Here is a 9,892-nt window from a genome sequence, read left to right as displayed (position 1 = left end):
ATAATATCTATTATATATATATATATATATATATATATATATATATGTTAAATCAAACACTCTGAGAGCCTCTTTCCTTGAGGTTCGGTCATGGTGACGTTTGATCTCGAGCAATTTCCATCGTTAGTTGAAAATTTTCGACATTATAGTTTTTTGTCTTTTAAAAGTTAGATACAAATTTATCATAAAAATTCAAAAAATGAAAATCATAAAGTAAATTTAAAAATTCCGACAAATAATCAATGATATCTAAGAAAATAAAAGGAGTGTTTAATTAATTGTTTTCAGTTTTAACGTGCTGTTAATTTAGTTATGTTAAGAGTATAAATATCTAATAAAAAGTTCTTAACTTAATTATGAAACTACTGGTCAAGGGCATTTATGACATTTTAGAAACCGACTGCCCAGACCATATAATTATAACCGTGTGCTCAAGCTGGGGGTGTCTTTAAAAAGTTGCTTTAGCACGTGCTTACTTTCAATTAAATTAAATTAAGTGAAAAGAAAAGACAGGCCATAACCTAAACAGGAGATCCACCTAAAAAGCCGGCGATTAGGAGTGTTTGGTTGGATTACTTTTTGAAATGATTTTTTTAAAAGATATATTAAAATAATTTGTTTATTTATTAAAATATGTCATTACTTTATTAAAATGATGTAAGAATATTTTCTTCAAAAATAAAATAAAATAATTCAAAAGTTTTAAAAAACACACTCGAGCTCCCAAACACAGCCTAGATCCTCACCCCTTGGAATATTAAAACCACTGCCACAAACCTGGGAGCTAAGATCCTTTGTTCAACCTCAGTTTTCTCAAAACCACAACGCTTTCCAGCGCGGGAGAAATCATCACCTTTTTTTACTTCTTTTTTTCCCTAGCAAGGGTGGCAAACAACAAAAATAACTTTAAAATTAACAAATATAATCCAGGATTGTGAATTCGTTAATTTCTTTCAATGGAATAGATTCGTTTATACGACTATCCATGTGCTATTAATTCATGAGCACTTTGTAAATTCATAAGAATAAATTTTTATTTTTATTTTCTATTTAAATTCGCATCTTAAGGTGATGACATGCGAGGTATTCATTAGCTTCAAGACTTTTTTATTTTATTGGCAAGGAAAGGAAAAGAAGAACCCAGTTTCCCATTTCCCGAGGAAGCAAGCCCATGTTTTTTTGCTTCCCAATCTTTTTTGTTTTTTCCTTTCCTTTTGCTTTCCAATCTTTTATCATTGCATGTATAAATAGCCCGCACCTAACAAGTTTCAACGCGTCCTGCAACCTTTCTGCCAAGTGATCAAGACTCCAACTGCCTTAAGAATCATTTCTACATGCCTTCTTTCGACTACCTCTAAATTTTTAGCAGAGAAGTTAGTGAGAGAGATAAAGAAGAGCAATGGGAGGTAATAGAAGACTGTGCAAGCTTGAGGTGGCATTCAAGTCCATGGCGCAGAAGAGTAATGTTGGTGGGGCAGAATCTGCACCAAGCAACATTAACGGTGCCAGCAAAAATATGAGCAGAATTAGCACCGCATCTGGTGGTAATAGTCATGAGGCCACTGGAATGAACAGTGGTTCTGATGACTATAGGAGGAAGAGAAGGGAAGAGAAGGCTGAGGCGCTCTTACACCTGATTTGTTGGGGGCCTAATTGATCCCTTTTTTTCCTCGTATAAAGTATCAAGTTCTTAGTGTTCCTACTGCGAAAGAATAGCTTGATGTATTTTCGATCTTCAGTTTTCAAATTCCATGTAAATATTGTTTGCAACTAAGATGTTCAAGAGAGGTCCACGCCACTGATGGTATTTTCATGTCGAGTCCATCCATCACGGCTATGAAATTCGATGCAATGGAGAGTAAAAAACCCACTCCGACCTCGACATATTGGTGTACAAGATCAAGCCGGCTACTGGAAAAACGAAGCGTTAACTAAAAAGAAAGCCCTGTTATAACGAAGGCAAAATGAAGAATTATCATCAACAAAATTTGCTATTACCAGAACTTCTCCTTGGCCCGTTGATTTGGTGTTATATTTCCCACCACCCCACCATGGTTCCTCGGTTCAAAGAAAAAAAAACCATGGTTCCAGCACCGGTGCACACGACAGCCTGGGAAAGAAAATGTTTTAAGAAAGAAGCATAAAATAATCTCGACGCGATTGATCCACTGGAAGCTTCGATGTGGTTTGTTTTTTATTTTCTTTACCACCTTCAACGCCAATGCCACACGGAATCATCAAAACAAATTTTATAACCCGCGGTCATTTAATTTTGAATATAATAAAGGAATATTTAATATTATAGATACATTTTAAAAATATTATTTTTTAATTGAGAAATGCTAATATACTATTAATGTAAATATCTCATTCATGCCGCCGCTGACAAGATTTCGATTAATTTTTAATTGAAAACAATTATATTATCATGATTTTTTTTTAACTGAGAAACAAAAATATGGTTTCTGATTCATAAAATAAATTATAAAATATATAAATTGATAAATAAAAAAATTATTAATACTAATTAATTATTAAAGTGAGAAGCTAATTTTTATTGTAGAAATAAAATATAAATAGATATAGAAAATTTTACATTAACTATCCTTTTTATTTTAAATATTTTCATAAGTGGTTCAATATTATTGCTAATAACAAATAATTTATGTTTGTTTTATAAAAATTTCATACAAATACAGTTAAATCATATCAAATATAATAATAATAAAATTCAATATAAATCAAGCTAATCTTTCCAGGGTATCATATAACTAAAAGCATATAAAAATATCAAACGCTTATTAAAACAAAATAATTCAATTTGTTTAAGAAATAAAAGAAAGTGCATAAATCAATATTTAAAAATAGAAACAATAGATAAAAACAAAAATAAAGAAATTGGGCATTAATGGGCTATGTCCACTCACCTTTTCCTAGTGAAAAAGCCCAGGCCTGCCAATGCTTGGTTGTTTTTTTTTTTTTTTAATTTTAATTTTAGGAGAGGACGATGCATTGTTTGTCTTTATTCAGGTGGGTGACAGGTCATTTAAAATGGAAGAAGACATATCGCTAACGGTTTTTTCCGGACAATTTAAAAAATCAAGATTTATGTTTTTTCTATTAATTTGTTGCAATTATTATAGAATTTAACTTTAAATTCAAATTAGAGATAAATGATCAGATTAAAAAATTTTAAAATTAAAACAATAGACCAGATGCAATAACAATATTAAATAATTGTTTACGGTACAATATTAAAAGATTTTCCATATTCTTTTTATTTATCATGCTACATTTTGTTTTGAATTATTGAAATAACATGTCCTTTTATATTTTATAAATTGATTTTTATATGAGATTTAAAACGTAAGTTTTTTTTTAATATTATTTATTTATTGTTTAAAAGTTAAATTATATACTTTTTAATGTTACTAGTTTTTTATTGTATATTTAGAAATGACTTTTTTTTTTTATTTTGATTGCTTTATAATTAAAAATAGCACAAGTTTCTAAAAATAACTTGGAATAACACATGCAACATAATTAGTTGAATCTACTTTAATATGTTAACAAACACAAATTACACAGGTGTAATTGATTGCGATGTAATTTAAAAGGTATTTATATAATTAATTATCATAATCAATTTTACTTTTTAATAAAAAATAACATACCAAAAAGTATTTAATAATTTAACATAGGGAGGCATAAAGGAATATAATGAGACAGTTTGTGTAAATTTTTTACATGATATTTATTTACTAGTTAAAAGTCAAATTATATATCTTTTAGTATTACTAGCTTTTGATTGAATTTTTAAAAAATATTGTTTTATAATTATTTTATAATTAAAAACAGCGTGTGTTTCTAGATGCAGCTATTAGCAACACTAAACAACTTACCTAACTGAATCTAGTGTAACATGTTAATAGACACCGATTCCACATAGGTGGTGTAATTTATTGCTAACAACATAATTTAAAAGGTATTTATATAATTAATTATCATAAAGAATTTTACTTTTTAATAAAAAACAACACACCAGAAGTATTTAATAATTTAACAGGGAAGAACAAGGGAAACTCATTTCCTTTTCGGCAAAGCAAGATGGTATTAGGCAACAAATGACCCACCACACTTGGATAACAAATCTTTAATCTCACTCTAATGATAACTTAGACAAATCTCATCATATTAGGATAGTGTTATTTATAGCACAGAGCAAAGCCAGTCGACTGCTTCTTAGCCGCGGAAGCCATTAAATATTCAGGGGCACGCCCACCAGAAGAGTGTCACTATTCACCTAATTAATTGCCCAACTAATCCCCAACCAACCTTTCACCACGCCAACAAACGTAGCCGACAACCGTAAATGCCATAACATTAACCTTACCTAATTTAATTTTCCCTTCATTAATTCTCATCACCAGCTCGATTAACGCTCCTCCCCTCCACCATCACCCTCCGCTACTTTTCATACCTAATATACCCCCTCTACCTCTGCTCAATCCCGCATCTACCCTTGCGTACAACCACAACAAAGCACGGACTCCAGAACCAAAATATAAAAATCTCAATTTAGACAAAAACCATTTCAAATCCGACACCCATGTTTAAAACTCGTTCCAGGCACGCCTTCTTCTTACTGAACAGCTACATAACTAACTGATAATCCTTTTGGTTTCCGGCCACGTGGAGTTTCCGGTAATAGATGGGGATGTCTGACCGGAATAAAAATAACGGCGACCACAACATGAAGCTGTTTAGGCTCTGTCCGTTCTGGCAAACAGCGACTAACTCTTCCTCTTCCTCTTCTACACAAAACCTTAACCACAGTCATAAGGGCAGCAGCAACGGTGTCCGACACGTGGCTGTTAATAGGAGCGGTTTGAAGTCCACAACGGTGTCCTCTGTTGCGCGATCGCTTTTACCTGCTCCGCGAAGGCTCCGGCTTGATCCTGCTAATAATCTCTACTTCCCTTGTACGCTGTGTTTTAATCTTCTCCCTGTTGACTTTCACTTTTGTCAACTATTTTTTTGGCTATTATTATTGTTTAATTTATTTTAATATTAATTATTCTTATTCTTATTATAGATGAACCCGGGAAACAAGTAAGAAGTGCGATAAGGTTAAAGAACAGAAGCAAGTCTAATGTTGCTTTTAAGGTATCAATGTTTGTTAAAATTAATAATTTCAACACAGAGGGTAATTACATTATTTAATAATACGAATTAAATTTAACCTGGTGGTTTGCATTTTAGGTGTCTATTTTAAATATTTTGTAAGTACACTGAATGGGATCTTTTCTGCTGGTGTCCTACCTGTAGTAATTTGTTTTTGTGTGTGTGTGTGTTTTTTTTTTTATTCTTAAGTAAATTTCAATGTGAATTTTTTATTGATTTTTTATTTTAAAAAAAAAACCTGAGTTTATGCTTGTTAGTGTTCTGACTTGTGATCACTGATAACGATCTTGTTGAACTATCTAACTGATATCTATTTGTGATGTTATAGTTTCAAACAACTGCACCGAAGAGCTGTTACATGCGTCCACCCGGTGGCATCCTTGCTCCAGGAGAGAGCCTTATTGCGACGGGTAATTTACTCATGATCATTCCATTTGTTTGTGTCTCAAGGGGTGATGTGCTTAGTAGCTCTTGGTTGTATTTTGTGTTGTTTGGTCTGTTGATTAGAATTTTATTTTTTGATTGATAGTTTTCAAGTTTGTGGAGCAACCGGAGAACAATGCAAAACAAATGGACCAGAAGAGCAATGTTAAATTCAAGATTGTGAGTTTGAAAGTGAAGGGAGGAATAGATTATGTGCCTGAACTGGTACGTCATGTTGAGCTGTGCCTTTTATATCACTATCTATCTTTTTATTATACTTGGTGTTGAGGAATAGCTGTTCACATCAATAGTTTTTGTTTCACCTTTGAAGTTTGAAATAAAATGCAAAATCTGGTGCTTTTTTTGTTGGAGAATTGTTAATGTTTGGTTGTTGCCGTAATGCCTTGGGATGAACTTTTTCAGGGTTTGGACATGCCATTTTGGAAGCTTTACTGCTGACAAACTTTGGTTATTGGCATTTGTGTCATATAATGGGTTTTCAGAAATGTTCATGAGGTTGGGGGATTCAAAGATTTTCTGTGAACTCTTATTCCATGGCATAGGAGTATAATTTAATGAATTAAAAAAAAATTATATCCCTGGAAATAAAATTAGTGGCTTAGAAATAGAACTGCAGTGGTCTGTTTTTCATTTTCATGGTTGAAGATGCCAAATGAGTGCAAGCAAGGTCAAGAAACATAATTCTGAAAAAAAAAGTCTTACCTATGAGCATCACTAGTTAACAAGTGAACTAGAGAGGAGTTGAATTTTTTAACCATCTTAATAATTGTTTGTTGCCTATTTATATTGCAGCTTAGTTTGATTGAATATAAGATTTTTAAATAACCTTGATGTTCAATCTAGGTCCTACAAGAGCCTTATTTATAAGGTTTGTTATGGTAGCTGGGTTGCAACTACACGGCTGTGCAGTATTGTCTTGTATTGGAGGATTTTTAAAGAACTCCAAATATAAATGTTTAAAAAAGGGATGAGTTGTCAAGTTTCCAATATGTTTTCTAAAGTTTTCTGAATAGTTGGCGTTTGTTTCTTGTCATGTTTGACAGGGAAAACTGTGATTGGAATTATCTGCATTTAAATTATGCGCATCCAAACATGACACTTCTGGAGCTGCCAGAGACTGCTCATAAATATACCTTATGCTTCTACTTCTTTTATGCCTCTTCCATTTGTTGAACCCCAATTGACCTTGCCTTTTGCAGTTTGATGAACAAAAGGATCAAGTAACAGTTGAGCGCATATTGCGGGTTGTGTTTTTAGATGCAGAGCTTCCTAGTCCTGTATGTAAATTTTGTTTTTCTGTGTTCAGTTGTTGATTATGTATAGCATAAAAGGCTAAAAAATGAGACTGAGATTGTTTCTCTGAAGGCAATGGAGAAACTGAAGCTTCAGTTGGCTGAAGCAGAGGCTGCTCTTGAGGCACGCAAGAAACCTCCACCAGACACAGGGCCCCGTGTTGTGGGGGAAGGTCTCGTGATAGATGAATGGGTATGGATATTCTCTCTGATTTAAATGAGTGTTCAGCTTTTTATGATTTTCATGTCATAATACAATTTCTTCACCTTCATTACTATTTATTCTTCAGAAAGAGCGGCGAGAAAAGTACCTGGCTCGACAACATGTTGAAGCAGTAGAATAGGTGTTATATGCGGTCCGATCTTCGCTGTAAGTTGTATTAATTCAGCCCCTTGACTAATGGGCAAGTGGAGGTGGGGTTGAGTCGGCAGGCAGGTGCCACCAAGAGGAGAAAATCATGTAGTTATGCCGATATTTGTTTGATGGATGGTATGGAGGTCAGGTCGGCGTGCTAGGGATGGGCTTGCCCTCCCTCAACATGTGTACATAGGGGATTTGTTTTGCAATGGAAATAGATCAATCTTATTCGGTATAATTTAGGGATGGGTTGCTCGGGTTTGTGCTGGCTTTGTGTGTTGGAAGTGATACTCGGTCAATAATCATTTGTTTATTAGATATCACGTGCATTTGTCAGGCCATCACGAAGATCATATTGGGCTCGTATGGTTATTTATTTTCACTGTCTCAAGTTAATTTTGAAAGTTGGCTATTGCATTTTATCAAAAGCAATGTCAGATCTTTTTCTGCTGTACGACATGCTGTTAGATTATCTAGTGCGGCGATAAGAGACGTGAACTTTCCGGCGAAGAGATGCTTTCCTTGTTATTCTAACATCATCTCATTTCCACCTTTTGCCTTCGCGTTTATGCTCTGTGAAAAGTGTGGATGCGTTCTCCATATTCTAACAAGATGATGCATGGTCTAGTTGGTTAGGATACCCGGCTCTCAAATCCCGTCAACGGAGCATATTCCAACCTTTATGGCTTTGCTTGTGTGTTTTTTTAGTTCCTGCCTCTAGAAAGAGGAGTGTTTTAGGTTTTCCCATTTTTGTAGCTGAAGCGTATTGGAGCTAAGAAGCGATCAAGTCACTTAAGAGGCCATGACTTTGTATCAATGTTAAATTTATGGCAAAATTAGAAATCTGCAATCTGCAATTACAGATTCGTAAGAAACAATTTGCAATTACATTCAGGAAAAATTAGAAATCTGCTTTTACCCCTGTATAATGATTTAGGTTAAAAAAAAAACATCTACAGGGAATTTAATTGCCAAGTTATAGGGAATGGGGACCTTTTTTGATAGAAACGCACAATGAGAAATACTACTTATTGAAGAAAAAAAGAATATGAGAAGGAAGATACCAATGAGAACACAAAATAGCATATGCTATCTATTTCATCTGTACTTATAGAATAATGTTGTTTTTCAGAAAATGTAATAATATACAGACACTTTCAACTTGTTTTTGCTCAAAAGATTTTCAATAAAAAATAAAAATAAATATGTATATATTTAATTAAATAAATCAATAATTACCATGCCAATAAATGTAAAAATAAAGGATTAATAATAAGTAAAGAGGAAATTAACAAAATCAAGATAGTGATATAAATCAAGATATTAGATCTTGCAACACGAAACATGTGCAATTGCGTTTAATAACCTTATTTATTTGAATAATCTTTTTATTTAATTAAATGATTATTCATGTCAATAAAATGATATCTATCAAATAAAATTAACAAAGTCTTTCCTTTTTAAAATATCATGAAGTGAACATCTCATACTTACATTTAATCAATTAGTTTAATCTAATTAAAATTATATATTTTTAAAAAGATAAATTTTAAAAACAATGACAAAAAAAACCCAAAATAACCTAATTTATTTTTAAAACTAGTGAAAAATATTACATAAAAAAAATCAATGAGGCTCAATCTCTGATCAAATAAATATTAAAAGATGAAACTGAAAAAATATAAGCTTGAAAAAAAAAGAAAAAACAATGCAAACCTAGATGAACTTTTTAAAACTAGGTCAATCTTTAAAAATCACAATTTGTGAAATTATAAACCCGAAAAAAAATTAAAAAACTCGATTCCCAACCAATTTAATGTTGAAAGATGAAATTAAAAAAAAAACCAATTAAAAAAATACCAAAGAGAAAATAAGAAAATCAAATGAATGAAAACTAAATTTAGTAAAAAACAAATACCTAAGGAGAGTGAAATTGTGAAAAAAAAACAATTTAAAAAATTATTTCAAATAAAACAAATAACAATTAAAAGAATGATGACAAAACTTGAAAGATGAAAAACATTTAAGGGGGTGAAATTGAAAAAAATTCTAAATTTATAAATTATCCAATAAAAGAATAAAAATCAAAAGAATAACAAATTAAAGAGTTGTTTTAAAATCTTGAAGATAAAGAAGAAAAGATATATAAAAAAAGTTATTGTTGACAAATTAAATGATCGTTGGTCATATATGTTATCTCATTACAAAGGGATATTAAGACAATTCAAATGCTACTGTGAAAGGCACCGTTTGATCACTGAATAACCCCATATATATCGTTTTCATACTGACACGTGTACTTTAGAGGTCAATCACCTTTTCATTAACAATGTTTATATTTTTTAAATTACAAAAATACCCCTAAATATAAGTTAAAGAAAAATCCACTTTTAAGGGCATTTGGGGGAGCATTTGTTTTATGGAAATTGAATTTCTAAAAACTATTTTTTAAAATTTTATATATTTTTTATTATTAAGAAAAGTTGGTCATTGAAATATACTTTATAATTCAAAAAATATTTGACTTGGTTTATAAGAAATTATTTTTTTGGATGGAATACATTTTTTAGAAGTTATTTTTATTTTTTAATTATATTAAATTTTGTTTTTAATA

At 31.5% G+C, this 9,892-nt stretch overlaps 1 protein-coding gene across 1 annotated transcript; it reads left to right on the top strand.

Annotated features, from left to right (window-relative positions):
* Positions 1–4,586: 4,586 nt before the first annotated feature.
* On the top strand, positions 4,587–7,653 carry LOC105118252 (vesicle-associated protein 4-1-like). The gene is made up of 7 exons (XM_011016153.1): positions 4,587–4,982; positions 5,096–5,166; positions 5,513–5,594; positions 5,714–5,832; positions 6,828–6,905; positions 6,994–7,113; positions 7,211–7,653. Exons 1-7 carry the CDS (start codon positions 4,712–4,714, stop codon positions 7,262–7,264), a joined length of 795 nt encoding a protein of 264 aa, XP_011014455.1. The 5' UTR covers positions 4,587–4,711; the 3' UTR covers positions 7,265–7,653.
* Positions 7,654–9,892: the final 2,239 nt, after the last annotated feature.

Source organism: Populus euphratica, unplaced genomic scaffold (genome assembly GCF_000495115.2).
Source record: "Populus euphratica unplaced genomic scaffold, PopEup_1.0 scaffold1844.1, whole genome shotgun sequence".
In the NCBI taxonomy this organism is placed as follows: domain Eukaryota; kingdom Viridiplantae; phylum Streptophyta; class Magnoliopsida; order Malpighiales; family Salicaceae; genus Populus; species Populus euphratica.
The sequence above is the reverse complement of the archived record's forward strand: the minus strand, read 5'-3'. Positions and strand labels throughout refer to the sequence as shown.

Excerpts from the sequence above, each read along its gene's own strand:
- LOC105118252 (XM_011016153.1), top strand. The coding sequence starts at position 4,712 with ATGGGGATGTCTGACCGGAATAAAAATAACGGCGACCACAACATGAAG. Across the intron at positions 5,167-5,512 it reads AGTCTAATGTTGCTTTTAAG|TTTCAAACAACTGCACCGAA; the intron begins GTATCAATGTTT and ends GTGATGTTATAG. Across the intron at positions 5,833-6,827 it reads TAGATTATGTGCCTGAACTG|TTTGATGAACAAAAGGATCA; the intron begins GTACGTCATGTT and ends TGCCTTTTGCAG.